This window comes from Esox lucius, chromosome 13, assembly GCF_011004845.1.
Source record: "Esox lucius isolate fEsoLuc1 chromosome 13, fEsoLuc1.pri, whole genome shotgun sequence".
Classification (NCBI taxonomy): domain Eukaryota; kingdom Metazoa; phylum Chordata; class Actinopteri; order Esociformes; family Esocidae; genus Esox; species Esox lucius.
In genome coordinates, this window is record NC_047581.1 from 19526427 (window position 1) to 19551267 (window position 24841).

Genomic DNA, 24841 nt, shown 5'->3' on the forward strand with positions numbered 1-24841 from the left:
GTTGTATGTAATCGTATGTCCTTGGTTGTAGAGGAATGTTACTGCCCAAGGAGAATGTTTTGGAATACAGGTGTTTTTGGACAGGATTTTGAACTTTTTCTTCACTGGTTTTTGCCTTCTTTCATTGGTTTGAGACATGCAGAATGTTTTATAACAAAGCATGGATTTATTCTCCTTTAGAAAATGTTTCCAGGCTCTGGATTTTAATTTTGAATCTAAATGTTTTGTTTTTTTAAGTGGCTGGTTTTGAAGACCCATTGATCATCAGTATCTTACCTTGATATCTGTCCTCTCCACAGGCACCGCCAACGACGCCAGTGGTGAACCGACGAGCCACACACACGAGCCCCAAAGTCTGTCCCAACCCCAGCTCCCCCGCCCCCCCTCCCCCCTCCCCCCCACTGTCCCTCTCCCCTCTTCCTGCCACCTCCCCTCGCCCCACATTCATCATGCTGATCAAGGAATACAGAATCCCAATGCCAATGAGCGTGGATGAGTACCGCATTGCCCAGCTCTACATGATCCAGGTAAGGCCAACGGCCACACAGACCACCTTGAACCCCAGGACCACTTCCACAGAAACCATACCGGACACCATACCTGTCCAGGGGACATTCCACTATTTTCTACTGTGAATGGTCAATAAAGGGCTTAATTATGAATTGATGGTTTACCCAAATTGGTTTACAGATATACATCTTCCTTTGGCTGATAGATTGTCTTTATCATTTAGTGTAAATTGAAACTCCTTAAACCAGATTATGTAGGGAAGATAATGGTCACCTGCCAGTTCCTCTTGTGCTTGGCCTCCAGTGACCACCACTGACTATAATGCCTGGGCCAGCACAATCCATATATACACACACCTAGATTCCCCACCATCTTTCCCACTACACTACCATAGTACACTACCATAGTACACTACCATAGTACACTACCATAGTACACTACCATTTTCCCCTGCAATATATCTCAATACATTGGTTTCATTGTTTTGACGTGCAACCATTTGAGCTCTGTATTGTTTTTATGAGCTCTAGGTACATGTTTTTTATGTTACAATATTATTATTTATTTTGTGTCTTTTATTTTAACCCCCGTTTTACTCCCCATTATGTTTTTGCGACTACTTCCCGGGAGAGAGCTAGGCCTTTAGTCGAAAATGTTATTTATTATTATTGTGCTTTGCATTATCCTCTTGTGAACAGCACTGGCCACTAATCCAGTTGTAAATGGGTTTGGAAAGGGGCTGGACATGCAAACACCCCAAAGCAGTAACTGCCTCTGTATTTCTGTATCATACTGAGAGCTTTGACACTATAAGGAAGTCAGGCAGAATAGTAATTTTGAACAAATGAGGTTGAGTTCCAGAGACATTGATTCTGGCCCAGTGCCATACATACACTGTGAACCTCAGATGGGCTGTTAACAGTCTGAGACTGACAGAAAGGAGGAGAGGAGGTATAGTTTTAAATTGACCTGTTGGATCAGTGACCCATAGTTACCTTTCCCTCTGACCTCAGCCTTCTCTGTGCAGCCTCGCTCTCTTACTGCTGTGAAGTTACCATGGTAACCATGACATCAGTAGCTTGCTGGCAGTCAGGTTTTGTTTGAAAGAGTGAGAGACTACATGTGAGAGAGAAGGAGGAGGAGGAGGAGAAGAAGGTGAGGTAGAAGAGTTGGAAAGAGATGAAGACAGAGGTGAGGGTAGAAACCAAGAAGAACATTTATTTGGGGGAGGATAGAAAATGCAATGTGTATACCCTGTTTTTATGTACTTTGGTATCTTCACTCCAACAACCCATGTTCCTGTCTCTCTTACCTTCATACTTCATCAAGCTTCCTCCTTAATTGATAGTTCATTTTAAATTCATTATCACAAATGGGATTTGCATTGATATCACCAAGTGAAATGAAGTGGGAACACACACACACACCAGCCCCTAACATCACCATACACACACACACACCAGCCCCTAACCATCACCATACACACACACCAGCCCCTAACCATCACCATACACACACACCAGCCCCTAACCATCACCACACACACACACACCAGCCCCTAACCATCACCAGACACACACACACACACACACCAGCCCCTAACCATCACCAGACACACACACACACACACACACCAGCCCCTAACCATCACCACACACACAGACACACACACACACACACCAGCCCCTAACCATCACCATACACACACACACACCAGCCCCTAACCATCACCATACACACACACACACCAGCCCCTAACCATCACCATACACACACACACACCAGCCCCTAACCATCACCATACACACACACACACCAGCCCCTAACCATCACTATTGACACACATACCAGCCCCTAACCATCACTATTGACACACACACCAGCCCCTAATCATCAACAAACACACACCAGCAAATTAGAAATGGCAATGGGATTACCTCTGGCTGCATTCCCCTCCTCTGTTTTAAATTCAGGGTTTTTTCAAGCCCATTAATGCTTTCAAACCAATCCAACCAGAACATTAGACCAATTCTAACAGTTCTGTTCTCCCTGAGGGGATTTAATCTTCCTGATGGTTTCTTCTGAGCTGCAGAGTGTCAGGAGCCAACCTATGACATGAGGCCCAGATTGATACTGGTCAAGGGCTCAGGGGCCACAGGTACCTGACAGAGGGCTAATGGAGGGCCTGGCATGGGTGTGACTGTGCGTGTATGTATGGAATGTACGTTCATACTGTCTGTCTGTGGAAGCATTTGGCTGGATAGATTATATAAGGATATACACTGTATGCATTGCAGTGTTTTTGAGCGTATCTGTGCTCCTGCAGTCAGTCAGTCAGTCAGTGTCTGTGCTGTGTCTGTGGAGCTGTGTCTGGCTGTTGATAGCAGGGCGGGTGGATAATGAACGACCTGTCAGAGGTAATGAGGGCTGGAGGGGTGGACTCCTCGCCTCGCGCCATCATCTCCCTGCCACCCCACTCATTTACTGCTTGCTCTGCTGTTCATCCTCACCATCTGTTTCTCCGATCAATCAATCATGTTCATGTTATGAAGTCCTTTTACGTCAGCACTTGTCACAAACTGCTTGTACTGATACCCATCCTAAAATCCCAAAGAGCAAGCAATAAGACATCAAATTGGCTAGGAACAACTCCCTAGAATGGTAGGAGCCTAGGACCTGGTTTCCAGTTCTGTGTGGAGAGTTTAAGAAGACATGACCTTTGACCTTTCCTGTTCCCCCTCACCTTCCTGTCCCTCCTCACCGTCCTGTCCCCCCTCACCGTCCTGTCCCCCCTCACCGTCCTGTCCCCCCTCACCGTCCTGTCCCCCCTCACCGTCCTGTTCCCCCTCACCGTCCTGTCCCCCCTCACCGTCCTGTCCCCCCTCACCGTCCTGTCCCCCCTCACCGTCCTGTTCCCCCTTCGCCTGTCAGGGGAAGTGTGTAATCATCAGCCCTTGGACTCTGTTGCCTGTAGACATGTATCCCTCCTGTTGCATCAGCAGGAAACTGCTCCCAGTTGGATCCCAGTTGTCCAATCACCTTGACGTCTTGGGGTTTTGTCAGTAGGGTATATTTTGTCCAAGCATGAGTTACATGGGAGAAGTCCTTTGTTTGTTACCCATGTAAGAGGTGAAAAAAACATACATGGTGCTTCTAGACCTACTTGGAACAGCCTTGAGGAGAGCCTAATGGAATTAAGCACCGAAGCAAAGGCACCTCTTGGTGACTCACCTACTCTGTTGAAGCTAAATGACAGCATCCTCTGTGTATAGATTCATCAGTATAACAAAAGCAGATCCATTATTTTAGATTATTTTATATTGTTGCCTCACTTGTTGTCTTTCCATCACTTTACTTCTCCTGACCTCCCTTTTTTTTTATGTTTACCTTCTTTCAGTGTTTAAAATTGTGCCTTTCTTTTCCCTCACTGTAATATATTCTGATCTGAACAGAAAAAGAGCCGGGATGAGACCTGTGGTGAGGGCAGTGGGGTGGAGATCCTGGAGAACAAGCCATATGAGGACGGCCCAGGGGGAATTGGCCAGTACACTCACAAGGTCTACCACATTGGCATGCACATCCCCAGCTGGTTCCGCTCCATCCTGCCCAAGGCAGCACTGCGGGTGGAGGAGGAGTCCTGGAATGCCTACCCCTACACCCGCACAAGGTGAGTGGTTACTGCCCCCTACAGGTGTCCTGCTCTTATAACCGCCCCCACCCTATTGTCAGGTTCTGTGTGTCTGTCACCTGGGCAGAGCCGCAGGCGGGAGGCTGCTGAAATGAGTAGCTCTCCTTGAAAACACTGTCTAGGAATTGATAGACTGGAGCAGTGTGCTGACACGTTTACCAAAGCAATGACAGCTCTACTGCAGACAACCGACTCAACAGATAGGCAGGCCTAGCACCTCTCCACCTCGCCCGGAGACAGTCACAGAGGGAGAGTGTGGGAGGAAGATTGAGAGTGACAGAGGGAGACCAAGAGAACCAGTAGATAGCTCTTGCCAGGTCGACATTTTTAGACTTGGCCATAATTTAGCACAGAACCTCTGTCTGTCTGTCTGTCAGTCACACAATACCCCATAGAGGGAAAACCAAGTATTGATAATTTGAGCCAATTTGCCAAAAAATCTTATGTACATAAGTATTCTGACCCTTGATTCAGTATGCTTTCAGCACAACAACTTGAAGCACATAGCCAAGACAGCTTGAGTTTGAGACAAGTCTGTGAATGTCATTCAGTGGCCGAGCCAAAGGCTGGACTTGGACCGCTTTGAACGTCTGTGGGGAGACCTTAAGTTTCTAGATGCTCCTCATCCATTCTGCTTGAGATCTAAAAGAACAAATTACAGATATTGCCCAAATCAGGTGTGCAAACCGGTTAGGGGCACACCCAAAAAGACTTTACCGCTGTGATCACTGCCAAAGTACTGAATAAAGGGTCTGAATACTCATGTACATGAGATTGTCAATTGATATAACTTTTTAAATGCAGTCTATAACACAACAAAAATGTAGATAGTGCTCTATATGCTGTGTCCACATAAACTTGGTGGTTTTACTGTGTCCTTTAAGCTTGCGTTCCTCTCCTCTAGGTACACCTGCCCCTTTGTTGAGAAGTTCTCCATTGACATTGAGACATACTACAAGCCAGACATAGGGAACCAGCCAGACGTGTTCAACATGTCCCCAGCTGAGAAGAGGCTACGGACTCTGGGTAAGATCTTATATTGCATATTTTGTTCTTCACTGTTGACAACGGAATGTTCTTTTACCTCTAAATGTAGCTGAAATGGCATGCCTGGGCTAGTGGTCATGTTTGAATTGCCATTGCTATTATTCAGGGATTCCTAATGCTGGACCTCCAACAGGGTTAGAGGGAAGCTAATGGGCCCATTTAGTTTTTTTCCATGGATTATATCCGTTTCCCTAGTTGTGTAGGAGGGAACTAGTTGTCACAACTCCATGTTGGCTCCTCAGACAAACACTTGTACATAAAACTGGTTACTGCAAAGTGAGTAGTTCCTGTTTACTTCTACAAATGTGGCAAAATCTGAATGGCTTAGGCTCCATATTATTTTGCCTAATCTTCTTTGATGTATTTCAGACCATACTTCCTTTTGATTGATAAATGGTTTTATTGTACTTCAGGAAATACTTTTTAATGGATTGTTTTAGATTGAATATGATTTGTTGATATTTTAAAGACAAAACGGAATCATGGACCAAAAATGCTTCAGAATTATTGGATGCATTTATATAGAATGAATAAATCCCATTTCAAGTCAATAATTTTTCCATGTTAACCATTCAATTTCCATGCATACAATCCTATAGGCTCGATAGTCAAATCCAATGTAGATTACTTTTTACAAACCCTGGACACTTGGCTCGCATAGTAGCCAATTTAAACCCATTGGTGGCTGTCTGCTACGTCAGCAGCTGTTTTCCTGTTGTTGGCTCCAACAGAGGCCCTCGTCAGAAGTGTTGTTGCTCTAATGCTCCTGGTTTGAGGGCATGCAGTGACCCAATTCGTACCATTCATTGTCACAGTGTTCATGAATGATGTCTTTGCCATTGTTCATCGTCAACTGTTGAACAAAAAGACCAAAATGTTCAAATTCCAGGACCATTGTGTACCACTGTTCAGTGTTCTAGATTTAATTGTCAAAGTAACCTGTTCGTTAAACACTTTTCCTGGCAACACCTATGTAGAATAATGTGGACCTGCCAGCCACCCACCTGCTCATATATAAACGTTATTTCTGGCATATAGGTTCAAGTTTTTTTTTTTTGCAGACCCCATTGACATTGTCAATGATCCAATCCCCCCACACGAGTACCTGCAAGAGGAGGACCCTCGAATCTACCGGTCAGAGAAGACCAAGAGAGGCCCTCTGCAGGAGGACTGGATTGAGGAGTACAACAACAACCCAGGGAAGACGCCCATCATGTGCGCTTACAAACTCTGCAAGGTGGAGTTCCGATACTGGGGCATGCAGTCCAAGATCGAGAGATTCATCCATGACGTAGGTGCGTATGAGCTGGGATGACGCCAGCTGCCGCTGACACGTGAGCCCACATCGTTTAGGTGGCTCTGTAGGGGGTTGTTGGGGCGATACTGTCTGTCTGAAGGCTCTCCCCTCCCCCAGGGCTGAGGAAGGTCATGGTACGGGCCCACCGGCAAGCCTGGTGCTGGCAAGATGAGTGGTACGGCCTGACCATCCAGGACATCAGGCTACTGGAGCTGGAGACGCAGCTGGCGCTGGCCCAGAAGATGGCCCAGTTCAGCCAGGCTGAGGAGGCCGCCGAGTCCAATGGAGCCGCTTCGTCCCCAGACAAGAACCAGGAGGCCAAAGATCCTATCAGCTCTTTAGAAACTGAGGAGGTGGTCAGTGCAGGGAGCGTGGCGGACACTCTCCAAACAAAACGAGCAGGGTTCACCAAGCAGTGGTCCACCTCTTCCAGATCTTCCCACTCGTCTAAGAGAGGAGGTGAGATCTGGGACTCCTGTTGTCTGTGTGTAGTAGTTAATAGCAGGTGTGGGGCGGGGGGTGAGGGTTGGAAATAACTACATTGGCTATGTTGTGCTCACTGTAAATAAATAGGAGGTTATTGGTTGAGCCTGCTGCCGCAATTGGATTACAGATGCTCTCCTTCCTTTCTCTATTCCCCAGACAGATACAGTAAACCGGCTTGGCTCCAGTCGCTATCACTCACTGCGTCAGACCATTAAAGATAGCATAACTAATATAAATGTTTTTTGTGCTGTTGCGTCAGCTCTGGTGCTCGTATGGACTTTGTCGCCTATAGCTGTGCGATTGCAACGTAGATATGAGCAGTTTCTGGAAGGTACATGTTTGTCAGACAGCTGACTGCACGCATTGCTAGTGTGTCAATGTGAAACGGCTCACGTTGAGTCGGACCCAATGAGAATGCTATAGGGGCCCTATTACATTTAATGCTGTCAGCAGTCACTGAGTAATACTGTGGATGTACAGATGCGTCATTGCGGCCTGGAGTTTGGGACATGGTCGCCGCATACCAGCAGTGCCCCAGGCCTGTCAGAGGGCTGTTCAAATTGCCTCAGCACCGTTCAGGTTGGATGGAAAGCATGTCAGACAGGGCTGCCTTGTCTCGTCACGGTCTAGCGTGTTGAGCTACCCTTGCCAGCCAGGATGTGGTGGATGGCTGGGGATTTTATCATCTCCACGTATGTATTTGGGAATGCCTCCTGGTTTACCGAGTTATTTGACAAGAAGCAGAACGGCTCCTCAAGACTTTTATCAGATGTCTTGACCTGTGACCGACGTGGGGTTTTCACTATTTGGGAGGGCAGAAAATGGGGTAAAGAAGAAAATAAGGTCTTGTTGAATGTAGCACGCGGGTGGTAGAAGGACATGTGCTTGTATTTATGTACTGTATTCAGTACCATGGTGCCAGCTTCATCCAGATGGTTTTAACCAATTCACACCTCGGTCAGCTGCCACCTGGACCCCCTCCTTCCACCAGACAGCCTCATTTCACTCCCTGTTACACCGCTCTCTCCAACACTCTCAAGGCTATTTATAGCAGCACTGTTGACATCACAGGCTAGAGGAGTCTGACGCTCTTCACACTGACCCTCCCCTGTACCCTGCTGCTCCCCTCTCTGGGCTGACAGGCACAGCTGCGTTCCCCAAGCCATAAGCATCTAATATGGGCCAGCTAGGGTTTCAAGAAGACCCATCCCCACCCCAAACCACAGTGTTAGTTGAGCCGTCAGTGTGTTTGCTGTTTCCGTGTTACATAGAATTTCACCAATAATCCAATGGGACTAGGTGCTGTATGCCTCACAGGGTCTTGAGTTGTTTATACTTTGAGTGGGTGTGTGTGTGTTTGGAGCTGAACAACACAGTAGGAGTTTACTAATGGGGACATTTCTTGTCCCTATTTTGAAAAGGGCATTTACACTTTAGGTCCCAATTTTTGAGTTAAGGGGTTAGTGTTGGGCATTATTAGTTATGGCTAAGTTAAGTTATGTTTATGCATTACACGTTAGGTTATCAGGTTTAGGGTTAGGTTAAGGTTAGGATAAGGGTTTGGGTTTGTAAAAGTAGGTTTGTTTAACTGATGTCCCCATTTAGAAAGCTAAGTAAATGTATGTTTGTGTATGTGTCCATTTCAGTGTTTGCATCATTGTGGGAGTTTCCGTTAGAACAGTAAGCAGTGGTATTGTTTGTTCTCTTCACTGTCTGTGTGTTATAGCAAGTCCGTCACGCCACAGCCTGTCTGAATGGAGGATGCAGAGCATAGCGCGAGATTCTGACGACAGCTCTGAAGAGGAGTTCTTTGATGCTCACGGTAACTCCACAATGCTGTTCACGTTGTCTAGAGGCCTACAGTAGACCACACTGTGTTCCTGTCCCATAACCCTGCTGTTACTTCCTCCTCTGACTCTTCAACACAGATCATTTCTTAAGCTACCCAGATACCCAGCATGCTTTGGGCCTGCGGTTGAAATAGGTGGGTGTAGCTCAACCCTTCGGTTCATCTCCAGGGTGAGCCCAGGAGATTACTCCAACCAGGGTGGCTTGTCGTGAAGAAGTGCTGAAATCGTCACGTTCTGCCATCACCTGTTCCACTGCCAAAACGCACACAACATGCGCACACACACTGACAATCATCCAGTCAAGTCAATCCACAAAATATATTTTCTTTTGTGTATAGGTATGTGTGGATGCCTGATTAATGACTTAGATATTAAAATAATGTTTAAATTAAAAAAAATTAAGTTAGAAGAATAATACAAAAATGCATGTTCCCTTTGTATCTATTTAGATAATGCTGTTTGGCATATATTTGTATCGAGTTTTGAAACTGTCATGAAATAACATCATGTGCATTTATCCTTCATGTTCAAATATATTCAGCTCTATGCTTTTGTTGTTTGTGACATTATTTATGTTCACTACGAGAGTAGCTGTGTTTCTAGTACAGATAACTGTGAGGCAATCCACACCCACTAAAGGATCTCACCTTTTCAGTCATCCATTTCCTGTGTTTGAGGGGTGTAAAATGCACTTGTCACATAAAGTTCACTGAATTGATTGCTTTAACATTCCTCTGTTGACTCTTATTCTGGTAATGGCGGATGGAAAACAAATGTTTTCTGGTGCATCTGTAAAAACCCAATTGCCTGGTCAGGATTTAACGCAAAATCCTAACATTTACATCAAAACAAAGAGAAAAATGATATCTTCACCTTGATGTAAATAGATTGGTCATGTGATAAACAAGTTATGTTGAAAGGTTTTATTTCCTGAGCTGAAAGTAATCAATGAAAATCCCCAATAGTCAGTATGTGACTCTTTGGGAAGCCTGTATAATAGGTTACATTCTCTGTTATTATCTTTTTTCTTAAACAAGCCACCTTACATAGGAGTTAGTTGATCCCTGGATAATGAACTTGGACAATTTTGCCGTGTGTACAAGGATTTCTACAGGAGCAGTCTTTGGCTGTTGTGATGTGTGTACTGTAAGCACTAAGCACAATGGATCTCCAGAATTGTTTTTATTGCATTTTCCCTGATCACAGTAGAATGTCATATGACCTGAGACGAACCCGCCTGTGTAATTGTATTCATTACAATGACTGTGACCCATCATGCAGTTCACAAGGTGATAATACCGTGTAGGCTTCATGTTGTTTGTTAACATACATATGTCTGGAATTAACCCCAGTCCAGTCAGATATGGAAATGCAGTGACCTTTTTAATAATTGCCCTTTAATAAAATAATTTCTTCAGCTGTTTTTGGCTCTATAATGCAAAAGTATGGATTTTTAAATAAAAAATGAATGAGGAAGCAGACAAATATAAGGGCAAAGCAGCGGTAACATTTACACTATCAGTCCATGACAGTTTTGTTATATTGACTATAATATAATTCTATTAAAATAACATGACACCTGAATGCTATTGCTCTTGACATCAAGTGTTTTCCTGAGCATACTCGGATAAATGCTCCTTACACTACCCAGTCTTTTTAACTGAACTGAGCTTCTCCCTGATCTGTGTAACCGAGGACCAGCTGAGGTTGCTGACAGGTGACCTTTTAATAAAGCCGATGTGCCCTGGCACAGTATGTCTAATGGGATTACACTGAAAGGGTCCAGGGGCTTGGTGATTCCATTGATGAGGCAAATGCAAAACTACTGTGGTTTCTAAAAGAAACCAACTACACAGTAGTGATTATTTAATCCGTTCTCATATCTAAATGGCTTACATGGACACAGTGCAATGAGGTGTATATATAAGGTGTTTGTCTCTGTCAGTACTCCACCAGTATATGGAAGACCCATTTACATTTGTGAACAAATAAATGTCAAAACTAACTGTTACAAGAATTCAGAACTGTGTCTGGTCATCTGTATATCCTGTAAGTTTAACGGAACTGGTGTAATGCTTAAGAATATGGCCACTTAGTAAAACAAATCCTGTCCTTTCTCTGCACAGAGGACTTGTCAGGAGATGAAGAGGTTCTCCCCAAGGAGATATCCAAGTGGAACTCCAATGACCTCATGGACAAGATTGATGCAGCTGATGTAGAAGACGTCCCTGGTATGAAGAGGGAGTTCCTGTGTTTGATGTGCATGATGGGAGATGTAGTAAAGGGAGAGGAGGGAGTTAGTTGTCCGCTGAATGGATTATATTATCATGATTCTGTTTGTTTCTACAGGAGAACTGTACAAAGACATGACAAGGGACTATGAGAGGACGGCCAGTGAGGAGAGGCTGGATGAGGTGAGGATGAATGGCTTTTTAACGGAATATTGGTGGACCAACAACACCCTGACATCTGGTCCTACTTACAGCATCATGCCACATAGAAGCGGCCTGCCTTTATTCAGACAAAATATTAACTTTGACCACTCATGAGGTATGAGTTAAAAAATTCACTTACATCAATCAGTGACGCATTCAGGTCTAACTATAGGGGTTAAAGTGAACTCTGCATTTGGGCTTTAACGGCAGCAGTCAGAGAGGGTTCCACTTCTTTAGCCTCTCTGTCCTCTTGTGTTCAGATACGTGGCTCTGTTAGCAACCAAGCCGATAGCTCTACCATTCCTACCATCACCGTAACCAAGCACCAGCCAGTAAGTAAACTTCCTGTCCCATTGCATCATGGGCTGGAATGGTCCCACGGAGACCTTAATAGACCCAGTACTAACCACCCTGTTCCTGCCCCTGCCCCAGCCCACCTCACCACTCCCCAGACCCCCTGTCCCTTGTGAAATATCCTCTGAACTGTAGTCGTGCCATGGAGTGTTCAGTGTACAGCCCCTTTGTGAGCAATGTGAGTTTTGGATCCAACAAATCTGTTAAAATTGCAAAACTGCACATTACGTTTTTTCCTTTTCACGTGAGTGGTTTTGTCTGTGTAGAAGTGTGTCCTTGACCATGGTGATGGTTGTGGTTGCCTTGTTCATGTGGTTGGCTAGAACTGGAAATGTTTGCAGTGTGATTGGCGGGGGTGTAGTTTGGGCCAACGTCTCTTAGCGATTCTCTAATGCCTCAGGGAGCAGGACATCTTGACGGCATGCTGTTGCTGGCTAGGGTGTGGTCATCATATACACTTCCTGTGTTTCATGTCTGAAGGAAGTTAAAACACACAATGATATGTATAGTTATTATACCAAAGAGGAGTGCACGACCACAAAGCCTCCTTACAATCTCTGTGTGCTTTTGTGAGGACGTCAGCATACAGAAGCAGCCCAAGCCAAAAGCATGGCTCCACGGGTGAACATCTTCATATCCCTTCAGTTCAACAGATCTCGCACTGCCGTTCCTCTTAACCTCCATTCCCCTCGTCTCCTCCCCCCATGATAGGAGCTCTCCTCACAGCAGTGTCTGCCGCCTTCTAAGATTCACGTGCTGATCCTGGTGCTTCACGGGGGCAACATCCTGGACACAGGCGGAGGGGACCAGGCCAGTAAGCAGGGCGACGTCAACACCATCACCACGGCCTTTGACACGGTGATGCGTGTGCATTACCCCGCCGCGCTGGGCCACATCGCCATCCGCCTGGTGCCCTGCCCCGCCATCTGCGCTGAGGCCTTCTCTCTGGTGTCCAAGTGAGGGAGGGTCACGCCGCACAACCGCAGACCATGTTTCCACGGCTACAGTGCACACACGACTATGACTACTAACATGCTCCTGTGTGTGTGTGTGTGTGTGTGTGTGTGTGTGTGTGTGTGTGTGTGTGTGTGTGTGTGTGTGTGTGTGTGTGTGTGTGTGTGTGTGTGTGTGTGTGTGTGTGTGTGTGTGTGTGTGTGTCTGTGTGTCGGATTCAGTCTGAGCCCCTACAGCTATGATGAGAGCTGCCTGTCTAGCAGTCAGGACCACATCCCCCTGGCTGCCCTGCCTCTCCTTGCCACATCTGGCCCCCAGTACCAAGAGGCCGTGGTTACAGTTATCATGAGAGCCAACCAAGTGTACAATGACTTCATCAAGTCCCTGGATGGGGCAACCTTCTCTGGCCAGGTGTGGTGCTGCTGTTCATATGGAGCTCTTAAATTGCTGTAATATTATAATTCAGTCCCAACACTGAGGGTCAAGTCCATGATTCAGAGTCAATGAGATCTGCTGTGGAAAAAAACATAAATTGGGTTTCAATCCGTTTACAGCCTAATTTAGTATGTGGCTATTGTCTGTTATTAAATGATGTGGGTGTTTTTTGTTAGTCACAATTTCTTTCTCATCTGACACAGGTTTACTTACATACTAGCCTTTTTATTACAAATGGTCCTAGGTTGTCTTCGTTTGATTGTTCATTTAATAATGTATTTTCCTCTTGCTTTTGGTGTGTGGTTAGGTGTGTGTTTTTGTCTGCTTGTGTGTAATTATTACATCTGATTTGTTTATAACCCTCTCCATCAAGTTTGATTTATAATTAATGATCTGATCTGTTGTTGTAAATTGACCTGTGACCTGTATGTAGGTGTGTCTGATTGGGGACTGCGTTGGAGGGATCCTGGGGTTTGACGCTTTGTGCAGCAGCAACCAAACTACTGGTGAGAGCCAGAACAGCAGCCGCAGGGGCAGTGTAATCAGCATTCAGGTAAAACCCCATCTTTGAAGCTTAGCTACTGTCCTCGTTATACAATTATCTTTACCCCAAAATCCCAGACACTGTAGCTCTTATTCAATATGTTCTAACCCTGTTTCACTGCCTCATTTCTCCTGGATAAGCAGTTATCCAGCGCCCGGCACAGCCAGAAGAAGACTGGTCGTCCCTCTGAGCCTGGTTCCTCTCTAGGTTTCTTCCTATATTTCAGCCTTCTTAGGGAGTTTTTCCTAGCCGCTGAAATTCAACAATGTTGTTGTTTGCTCCTTGGGGTTTAAGGCCGGGTGTTTTGTTAAGGCCCTTTGTGACAACTGCTGTTGTAAAAAGAGCTTTATAAAATAAATGTGATTGATTGATTGACCTCCTCCTCCAGGACCAGGACCTCCTCTCCCCAGGCATCGTCATTAACAGCGGGCAAGGGTCCTCCTCTCCCACCCTGGAGGGCAGCCGCCACCTGAGCCGCAGCAACATCGACATCCCCCGCTCAGGAGGGCCTGACGACTCCAAGAAACAGCTGCCCCGCAAGAGGAGCGACTCCTCCACATACGAGCTGGACACCATCAAACACCACCAGGCTTTCCTGACCAGGTGAGACCAGGACATCACTGCACTGATGTAGCTGAGGGCTAATAACCGTGCTAAAAGAGAACGGCTTAACATGCAGTTTCTGTCACTGTATGCTTCCCTCCTGACTCGGCCTGTTGTCCTCTCAGCCTCCATGCCAGTGTTCTGCGGACCGACTCAAGCTCCCGGCGGTCCAGCAGTAGCACCTTCCAGGATGGCGGCTCTCTGGGGAAGTTCGACTTCGAGGTGGCAGACTTCTTCCTGTTCGGGTCTCCTCTTGGCCTGGTCCTCGCCCTGAGGAAGACTGTCATTCCTGTGCTGGATGGTAATCCCACTTAATCAGAAGGAACATTTATGAATGTTCCTTGAAGGTGTGTTATTTACCACGTAAAAGTTCTGTGGTAGGAACTGGGTAGTGAAAACCTAGTCTGTACTGTATGCTGGGTTGTATCTAAATAGCCTGTCCACCTCCTTCACGGCTGTTTACTCTCTGCCGCCCCCTAGTGGCCCAGCTGCGCCCAGCCTGCCAGCAGGTCTACAACCTGTTCCACCCAGCTGACCCCTCGGCATCACGACTGGAGCCACTTTTGGAGAAGAAGTTCCACCTTCTGCCACCGTTCAACATACCCCGCTACACTCGCTTTCCCCTCGGGGATGGCAACTCCGCTCTACTGGGTGAGCACAATGGACTAGGAGCTGGGAGAATACAGGCTGTTGTGCATTTAAATGCAAACAAGCTACTGTGTCACGGTCACGGGATATAATGCCCCTTGTTCATGAAACATTGAAGCCCGGCTGGGTAACAGGGTGTAAATATTCTCCAAGGTGATGGATTAAGTCGTTTATTATTTCTTTTTCGTATGTGTAAAGTGTTCCTAAGACCTATGGCCGTGTGGTCTGTGGGTGGCTAGAGACAGCAGGGAAGGACAGTTGGAGAATGGCTGCTTGGCTTGTTTCCTTTCATCTGAGTTGTGTAATGATGATAGTTTTCCAATGAGCTGTCTGCCCCCATCCTCTTGTATACAATGAGGCATTCATCGTTGAGAAGGTTTTAAAGATTCATTTTGCTTTGTTCGTTATGTGTGCACAGATGTATGTTAAATGTGAGAACCAGCCTGAGTTAGAATCCCAGAACAACATGACCCCTCTGCCACTAGCTCTACTCTGTAGCCCGTTACCGTAGTTACTGCCACTATAATATTTCCGGATTCGCATTTCTCACATTTCTGTTGTTCTTGTTACTGCTTCATGTTTTCTGTGTCTTCATTGTCTTTTTCCCCCCTTCTCTCTTGGCCTCCTGCCCCCCATCTCTGCAAAATCCCCTTTTCCCTGAACCCCCTGTCCCCTGTCCTTTCACCTTTGGCCCCCCCACCTCCCTCTCTAGTGGAGACTGTCCAGAACAACCCTCAGCTCCTGCTCGATAGTGGGGCCCCTCTCTCTTTCCGCTGTCAGGAGTCCATCACTGAGACCTGCATCCCTGTGCCTGTGTTAAACTGGCAGGATGGCTGCCTCAAGGCTTCACCTGCTGTCCTGGAGTGTGTGTAGCCCCTCCTCTTCACCTGCACCCCTCCTCGACCCTCCCTGATTCTACATCCGTGTCGTACACGTCTCCTTCTGTGTTTAGTGGACGTTGCACCCCCGTTTTCCTCGCTGTGTGTTTTCATTCCGCTCCGGTGCCTCAGAATCACAGTGAACGATTGAGGCTTGAGGGAAACCTTGACCTGGGAGAGTGTGTCCTTGTTTTGCTGTGTTGTGTTTTGCTGTTGCCCTCCATTGTTTATGTCCTTTGTAAAACTATGGAGATACGGCGGTGCTGCCTGCCCCCGCGGGACTACAGTGCAACGATTTCACTTGCGTATGCAACAAAACATTTCTGGGCGCAAACATATTCGCTCATGAGCAAGTGCCGATTTCAACTGCAGAAACTACAGCTACGGTTGTGTTTTATATTCGCCTGTGCATTGGAAACTAAGCTTATGCTTCATTGGCACCGTTCACACTTCTCACAAAACAATTCTGAAGTAAATGCAGTTTTTACATAATCCACAAAATCTCATGTTGCATTGCCGTGCATGTTGCTTGCCCAGTTTGCAACACAAACATAAATAGAATTTGAACATAAGTTGTATTATTTTTAATTTGTTGAATATAGCAGCAGCGGTAGCCTGCATTTATCTAATGATAGAAGCAAAATAAAAGGGCGAGATTTGTAAAAATAGGACTATCGCACAGAACATTTTACTCTGAGTGTTTATATTAATAAATAAAAAAGGGAAAAAATACAACTGAGAAAGTATAACTTGGAAAATATTTGAGGTAGTTAATAAATATATTGACAGAAAGCAGCAGTACTGGGAAGAGTTGCAGGCATGAATTGAAAGCAAAGAGTAACTCGCTGTATATTTAGCTTTGTGAGTTACATACACTATAGACAATAGATATACACTACCATTCAAAAGTTTGGGGTCACTTAGAAATGTCCTTGTTTTTGAAAGAAAAGCACATATTTTGTCCATTAAAATAACATCAAATTGATTACAAATACAGTGTAGACATTGTTAATTGATTGTTGTAAATTATTATTATAGCTGGAAACTGCTTATTTTTAATGGAATATCTACATAGGCTTACAGAGGCCTATTATCAGCAACCATCACTCCTGTGTTCCAGTGGCACACTGTTTGCCAATCCAAGTTTATCATTTTAAAAATGCTAATTGAAAACCCAAAACTCTTTTGCAATTATGTTAGCACAGCTGAAAACTGTTTAAAGACTAGTTGAGAGTTATCTGAAACATCAATAATTGTAGGTTTGATTACAAGCTCAAAATGTCCAGTAACAAAGAACTTTCGTCTGAAACTAGTCAGTCTATTCTTGTTCTGAGAAATGAAGGCTATTCCATGCGAAAAATTGCCAACAAACTGAAGCTCTCATACAACACTGTGCTCTACTCCCTTCACAGAACAGCACAAACTGGCTCTAACCAGAATATAAAGAGGAGTGGGAGCAAGAGGACATACAACACAATATAGGACAATATAAAACTGAGCATGAGGACAAATACATTTGAGTGTCTAGTTTGAAAAACCGACACATCACACCTCCTTAACTGGCAGCTTCATTAAATAGGAACTGCAAAACACGAGCCTCAGTGTCAACAGTGAAGAGGTGACTCCGGGATGCTGGCCTTCCAGGCAGAGTTGCAAAGGAAAAGACATATTTCAGACTGGCGAATAAAAAGAAAAGATTAAGATATTTCCTATTCATTTTGCTGTATTTTCTATTCAAACTGATTTCTTGTATGTTTTTATGGAAAACAAGGACATTTCTAAGTGACTCCAAACTTTTGAACAGTAGTGTACATGTATAATATGTTTTCAGCTGTTTGTTATTATCCATAATTGCTGTGGGCAATTATCAGCACGCGAGACAATTAAAACACTCCCTCAACAATGTAATTGTGCTCCTAAATGTATTAATTGCTGCTAGCTTTTTAAACTTAGGAGCTCCTTGTAGAAAATGCCAGTGTAGAGGCCTGATGGTTTCTTTCCTACCGCAGCATCTAGAAAAACATTTTGGGGGAGTGTGGCAGAAGTCTCCATGTAAACCATTCCACTGTGACCAGACAAATATGTTCTCCTATTGGGTGATTTTGCCAAATCAGAGGCATCGAACCTACGCTGTGTGTCGCTCAGGAGTCTGCTTGAAACATGGAACCCTGACCATTGCATTGTTATTGTTTGTATCCTTGCGTTTTTTCTGCTAGTGATGATGGTGAATATAGTATCTTCTGACCTGTCTGTTACAACAACATGTTAATTACACGTTATATCTCAATCAAATTTATTTATAAAGCCCTTTTTACAACAGCAGTTGTCACAAAGTGCTTTACAGAGACACCCGGCCTTAAACCCCAAGGAGCAGACAACAGTAGTGTTGAATTTCAGTGGCTAGGAAAAACTCCCTAAGGTCGAATTTTAGGAAGAAACCTAGAGAGGACCCAGGCTCAGAGGGGTGACCAGTCCTCTTCTGGCTGTGCCGGGTGATCTGGATCTGTCATTGCCACAGTAATACATGGTAACACATGCTAATAACAGTCCCACTGATAATTGGACCGACATTCAAAACGTTGATGCATAGTGCCATGACAACCAGTGGGGTTACTGTTAACGTGTCTCTTTTCACATGCTGTTGTATTGATCAGGCCACTATTTGACCACTCACTTATTGTCCCAGAAACGTGACGTTGGCCACAGCTGGTCTCCGAAACCACAGTGCGGCGTGTCACATTTCTTGGTTGCCGACCCATTCATATCATCCTGTTCCCCTGCCTGTTCCTCCACCTCTCCTCTTGTCCGTGTCTAATGGGATCTCCTTGTTTCGGCTCAATAGCGGATGTTGTTCAGTCTCATGGTGGTGTCTTCATGGACAGTTCGTACCCCTCCTCCCCCGTTACGGGCCCCCACTCCCGGGGCCTGCGGAGGGCCAGTGAGGTCAGCATTGCCAGCCAGGTCTCAGGAATGGCAGACAGTTACACTGCCACCAACATGGCCAACAGTAAGTGTTCTCGTTACCACCAGTATCTCTCCCTATCCACGCACACACAGCTCCATCTCGCCTCTTTTCAACCTTTTAGTCTATCTCTCACAATTGGTCTCTGCCCACTTTGTGTTTCTTTTCTCTCTTGCTCTTCTCTCTTGATCTTCCTACTCCACTGCACTTCTTCAATCTCCTCCCAGTCAGTTCTCTCGTTCTCTCTGACCCTCCTTCCTCGCTCTGCACACATCACTTACTGTGGCTGCGTGCCAGCGGTTCTGCAGGACCCGGCTGTGCCTATGTCCACAGAATAACCACTTACTTACCTGCTAGCTCAGCTCCGATAAGTTATGACACCTGGAACGAGTTCCACTGGCCCTTTCCACCTTGTCACTCCTTCGAATACAGTGGACCAGGCGTTTAATACACTGCAACTAAAGAAGAAATGCCTCTTTTTGCTGTGTGTCTGTCTTACTCTGACCCATTGTTTGAATGTAAATGCAAAGGAGGAGTTCTGCATTTATTTAATGTTTGCCATGCATGTAAAGAGACCTGTTCTCACAGAGTCCTCCCTGCATCATTCATTCCCTTTTGTACTGTCTGCCCAGATGACCAAGCTTCCGTTGTGTTTGATTAGATTCTCCAACTTTCCCCTTGTAATCTATATGTAAAGTGGATGCTCTAATAACAATTCTAAAACATTTTCTCATGTTCTACTCATTTTGGAGGTAATGTGCTTTGATGGGATAATTTCCAGTTTGTGGTTATTGGAAGAAATGCTCATTGTCAAAAGCAAGCACCATTAAAATGCTTTTATCACTTTTCAGGAGCACAACAAAGTTGTGCAGCAATATGTCTTGGGGGGGGGGGGAAGTAAGAAAATTGGTTTGGTCAAATATAATTCTAACCCTCCCTTTTCAGTTAATCTGAGGTCCAATTTCAGGTTGTGAATGCAGCTGGTAGCAGAAGTACTTAGTGTTTGTTTCGAACTGGACTTACCTGATTTATACTGTACTGAACTGCATGCCACCAATGTCCTTTGTTTTAACCCATCATTCATTTTTACATGTTTTCTTTTTGTTTTTTTCCCCCATAGCACAACCGTGCCAAATTAACCAAAACAAAAAATCCAGCCTTTTGTCCCTAATTGCCCTGTCACCGCAAAACAAATTTTCCCTGAGAAGCCCCCCTAAGTCCTTTAGAAAAGAAAGGGCTGACCCAATCCCAGGATCTACTGACAGAGACAAAGGAATCAGGCCAGACCCAGAGGCAGACACTGCCCGAGAAGTTAACGGAGGTGTAAGCCCCTGTGTTCAGTTAGAGAGGCAACTATCAGCTGGCCTGGATCATGCCTTTACTGACCTGGTATCTCTGGACTCCCAGGCAGACATGGACCAAGGTATTATTCTAAGAGACTGGACCCAGTCAGCTCTTTAAAGCCAGGCTAAGGCGACTGCTGAGTCCTATCCTCCTTTTGTTTAAATTCAACTTCATTGCGCAATCAATCTCTTTTCAATACGTTTTATTTCTGCTACATATACCAGTGCCTTCGGTCCCCTTCACTTTCTCCAAATGTTTTTGTGTTAAAGACTTAATTAAAATTTTGTGGCAATTTATAGAATATTGAAGTTATGATGGCTGAAAATATATATTTAATCAATGGTAAATTATGTTAATAACAACAAAATATAAAGAAATTGAAGGGGTGTGAATAGTTTTCAAACGCACTGTATCTCTTACCTTTGCTGAGTTTTTTCCTCCATTTTTAAATGATGCGACCTCTGCTCTGAAATGACTGACACCTACTCACTTTCCTGGTGGATTTTGTTTATTGTCTGTATTAAAGCCCCCCCCCCCACTACCTTGTGGAGCCCTATGGACACGGTGAGGTTTAATATAAATCAGTTTCAGTCTCTAGCTTGCTCAGTGTGAATTATTCAGGTTTTATTTGGCAAAATAACTGAACATTGAAATCATTGAACATGTCTTAATAATCCCATGCTCCAGTAATCACATCCCCACTTCATTTTCATACACTAATGAAATACTAATGCTGGTTTGTGGCAATGAACATTGACTCAGGTTTTTTTTGTATTTCTTTGTATTTTTATTTAAGAAATGTGTGCGCCGGGAATAATAGCCACTCGTTACTTAGTACATTAACTTCCTAATAACTGCTGTGAATTATCTGGGATTTGACGGGACCTCTGCTATGAGAATGCAGGCATCCTTCACCCGGTTTCTGTTTTGGAGGTTCCCGGGGTGTGCACTGGGGTGTTTTGCCCCTCTGCCTTCCACCCCATAACACCATATCCTTACGCCTGTCCCCGTCCTCCCTGTGCAGTCGCAGCCCGTTGGTGGGGCACCAAGCGTATAGACTTTGCCTTGTACTGCCCTGACGCCCTGACCGCCTTCCCCACGGTGGCACTACCGCACCTCTTCCATGCGTCCTACTGGGAGTCCACGGACGTGGTGTCGTTCCTGCTGCGACAGGTAACCTGCCCTTGAAGCCAACGTGTAGGTCGTGGTGGCTATCTTGGGTGTTTTTATCTTTGGGTCTACAGTGTGTGGGGTTTTTGTGTGCGTTCCTTTAGGTGATGCGGCACGAAAACTCGAGCATACTGGAGCTGGATGGTAAGGAGGTGTCGGAGTTCACTCCATCTAAACCCCGGGAGAAGTGGCTCAGGAAGAGGACCCACGTCAAGATCAGGGTAGGGTCTTCTACAGTAAGAACAGTATGGACCACTTGAAGAGATTCAGGACTTAGTCTTAACACTAAATGTATGTCTTCGACAGAATGTGACAGCCAATCATCGTGTGAACGATGCAGTGTTCACGGAAGACGGTCAGCAGGTTGTTACAGGCCGCTTCATGTATGGACCTCTGGACGTGGTCACACTGACAGGGGAGAAGGTGAAGTCCCCTCTTGGTTAAGATTTTAAATATATATGGAGAACACTATTTAACACAGCTTAATTAAGAGTTCACCCACTTAACGTTTGAATGCATTAAAACCTACAGGGTTGTTGAAATGTCTGGGATACATTATTGGCCACAATCTCAGAAAGAAGGATCAGAATGTGTGAGCCCTATTACAACAGTGAGAACAGTTTCACATACAGTGCCATGGAGTGTGTAAATTTAACAATTGAGATGAAACTATCTGGTTTAATGAGGTGTCATTTGCAGCTCATTTGAGTCGCTAGCTGCGGCAAACTGAAAAGACGAGCCACCCAGAGAGGTATTTGTTTGGGGACCTACAAAAGATTAATACTTGTAGAACGGTTGAGCGCTTTAGCTCACAGACAAATGGCTTGACATTCTCTTTTGGAATTAACTAATAAATAAAAAACTGATCACTGAATTACTGCCTATTTTCAAGAATGCTCCATCACAGTATCGGTATGCTTGAAATATGCAAATATATCACAATAAAAATGCACAAAGATCTTAAAAGCTAACTGTACATTGCTCCGTAAATTTTCCCTTCTATCCAGACAAGCGCTAAAAAAATATCCCCCATTACAAGATGCTGCCACCACCATGCTTCACAGTAGAAATTATGTTCTTTGGGTGATTTGCCATGTTGGGTTTATGCCCTATGTAACGCTTTGCATTTAAGCCAAAAGGTTTCATTTTGTTTTTTTCAGAAAACTGTAAAAGCTTCTATTGGCCACTTGGTAGCCTCTCCGATCAGGGTCGTACTTAATAGGTCATCCAGTTTGGAGGAACAGCCTCACCTGGGCTGAGTATTGGTAGTGCAATAAACCTTCCACTTCGTAATAAGGATTTTCTTTTCCACTTACCTACTCGCCATACTCAGAAATGAACTCATTGGCATGAAAATATGTGGGAAAGTTCATGGTGGTGTCGACATCCCATAGGCACTGTCTCTTTTTGTTTGCAGGTGGACATCCACATCATGACCCAGCCCCCATCCGGAGACTGGGTGTACTTTGACACAGAAGTGACCAATAGCAGTGGCCGTGTGTCATTCACCATCCCAGAGAGCAAACGGCTGGGTGTTGGTGTCTATCCGGTCAAACTCGTGGTCAGGTGAGCTTGACATCTGTGGCATGCTCTTTAATCAGTCAATTCAATTAATAACATGATGCCCTATTTACAGCAGCCTATACAGGTACCCAGTCTAAAAACAACTTGAGAAAGCAATGGTAATGTAAAAGCACAGTGACTAGGAAAAACTGTAGAAGGGCACAAACTTAGAGACCTAGATGTCCAGTATTCTTGTGGCTGTGCCAGGTGGAGAGGTTATGAGAATACATGACATTAAGGCAAAATCATTAATTTAGATGTTCATACTGTTCAAATAACAAGTTGGTCAAAAAATTACTAAAAAATTGCCAATGTGGTTGTAGAGGTGCAAAGATTCAGCTCTTCTGAAGTAAAGAGACTGGAATTAGCGTAACTTTGCCAACCACAGCCCCCACACCACTAAAGGGGAATCAACAGACCATTATCATTCTGTATTAAGGCAGAGTGCAGCCTACCAAGATCTCTCCCACCACACAAGCCCAAGGGGAGCAAAACCGGACAGGAAGATCACATTAGTGATTCAACCCACTCACTTTGTATTTGCAAAAACAAGCCTGGCATGAGAAGCGCAAGCACGCCAGTGACTCAACCCCTGTAATGGGGTTAGTGGTTGTGTCACAGTGGAAAGAGGAAAAGCCAGCCAGGCTGAAAAATCAAGGGTGGTTGATCAGTCCAGATTCTTGTGGTTCGCCTTCACACCCATGGACAGTAGAAATGACAGTTCACTTTAAACTTAAATGTTGAGGAAGGTTTTCTGGTGTGTCTTTTAACCAGTCCAGTCCTAAACATGTTTTGAAGGGACACTGTAAGGTTTTAACATTTAGGCTGTTATTCTTCTTACCCATAGTCAGTTTTATCTCATTGATATGATTTAAGTTTGATTTAACTTCAACTACTGTTTATGTCATGAAAGGGATTAAAACCCTGTTTTTTCAAAGATGCAGATTCCTGAAGGCACCAAACCCTGGGACACAGGGAACAGTCCTCCAGTGGAAGTTCTTTTGTGTCTGTAAAATGGATTATGCGAGAAATGTTGTTGGAAAGGCCTTTGTGTTCAAATATTAATAGAATAATCATTGATGGAACCACTGCTCAATTAGAACAGTAAAAAGTGATGTGATGTCATAACGGTGGTATTCGGTCTGGATTCAAGACTCAAACCACCCGGGTATTTAAGGCTCCAAATGTATATAAGTTATGATGAGCCACTAGCATAAATCAGGGTAAGTAGAAGAAGGGCACAACAACAGAGACTCCATCTTTTCAGCTTGAGATTCAAAATGTCTGCCTTTCATTTACTGGCCCATTGCTCCAGTCGCTAGGCTATCTGCTACCATCGTTCCATAAGTCCCTGTCGCTCCCATCTCCAATGATTTTGTCTCCATGTCTCCCACTCAGGGGCGACCACACATTTGCAGACAGCTACCTGACAGTGCTTCCTCGTGGGACCGAGTTTGTGGTGTTCAGTATAGATGGCTCGTTCGCTGCTAGTGTTTCCATCATGGGGAGTGACCCGAAAGTGAGAGCGGGAGCAGTCGACGTGGTCAGGTAACATTCACCTGGCATCCGTTGGGACTGTATAGTCATATGTATCTGCTGAAATGATTTGGCTCGGTTTCTTTCCTCTGCTCCACTCTTTCTTATGCTATTTGATTTCTTCCCAGGCATTGGCAGGACCTGGGCTATCTGATTGTCTATGTAACGGGGCGTCCAGACATGCAGAAGCAGAGAGTGGTGGCCTGGCTGTCTCAGCATAACTTTCCTCATGGTATTGTCTCTTTCTGCGATGGCCTGGTCCATGACCCCCTGAGACACAAGGCCAACTTCCTCAAGTCACTAATGGAGGTCAGCAAGGGAGGGGTGTAACAGAGGCTGGGCTTAAATATAGGGGAGGGGCAATGATGAAAAAATGGATGACGCGTTTCACTGTTTCCACAGGCTCACATGAAGATTGTCGCAGGCTACGGTTCAACCAAAGACATCTCAGTGTACACCTCCATCGGCCTTTCTCCATCTCAGATCTACATCATTGGCCGACCATCCAAGAAGATGCAAACTCAGTGCCAGGTGGGA

The 24841-nt window shown here is 45.0% G+C and overlaps 1 protein-coding gene across 6 annotated transcripts in view; it reads left to right on the forward strand.

Moving 5' to 3' along the window:
• The first annotated feature begins 394 nt into the window (after positions 1 to 394).
• Positions 395 to 24841, forward strand: part of LOC105026113 (membrane-associated phosphatidylinositol transfer protein 2) — a 28941-nt gene continuing 4494 nt past the window's right edge. The window contains exons 1-25 of one of the 6 annotated variants that reach the window (XM_020052416.3): positions 395 to 527; positions 3963 to 4177; positions 5103 to 5224; positions 6307 to 6540; positions 6660 to 7001; positions 8755 to 8850; positions 11005 to 11109; positions 11228 to 11292; positions 11574 to 11645; positions 12379 to 12623; positions 12843 to 13032; positions 13490 to 13609; positions 13989 to 14203; positions 14329 to 14504; positions 14684 to 14854; positions 15564 to 15716; positions 18572 to 18736; positions 19812 to 20114; positions 21060 to 21208; positions 21310 to 21426; positions 21512 to 21628; positions 22623 to 22771; positions 24167 to 24316; positions 24433 to 24613; positions 24707 to 24835. In XM_020052416.3, the coding sequence (XP_019907975.2) occupies positions 450 to 527; positions 3963 to 4177; positions 5103 to 5224; positions 6307 to 6540; positions 6660 to 7001; positions 8755 to 8850; positions 11005 to 11109; positions 11228 to 11292; positions 11574 to 11645; positions 12379 to 12623; positions 12843 to 13032; positions 13490 to 13609; positions 13989 to 14203; positions 14329 to 14504; positions 14684 to 14854; positions 15564 to 15716; positions 18572 to 18736; positions 19812 to 20114; positions 21060 to 21208; positions 21310 to 21426; positions 21512 to 21628; positions 22623 to 22771; positions 24167 to 24316; positions 24433 to 24613; positions 24707 to 24835 (4059 nt within the window). In that variant the 5' untranslated portion in view covers positions 395 to 449. The remainder of the gene's footprint in view (positions 528 to 3962; positions 4178 to 5102; positions 5225 to 6306; positions 6541 to 6659; positions 7002 to 8754; positions 8851 to 11004; positions 11110 to 11227; positions 11293 to 11573; positions 11646 to 12378; positions 12624 to 12842; positions 13033 to 13489; positions 13610 to 13988; positions 14204 to 14328; positions 14505 to 14683; positions 14855 to 15563; positions 15717 to 18571; positions 18737 to 19811; positions 20115 to 21059; positions 21209 to 21309; positions 21427 to 21511; positions 21629 to 22622; positions 22772 to 24166; positions 24317 to 24432; positions 24614 to 24706; positions 24836 to 24841) is intronic. The other 5 variants (XM_020052418.3, XM_020052417.3, XM_010897355.5 and 2 more) reach the window with 5 other exon arrangements.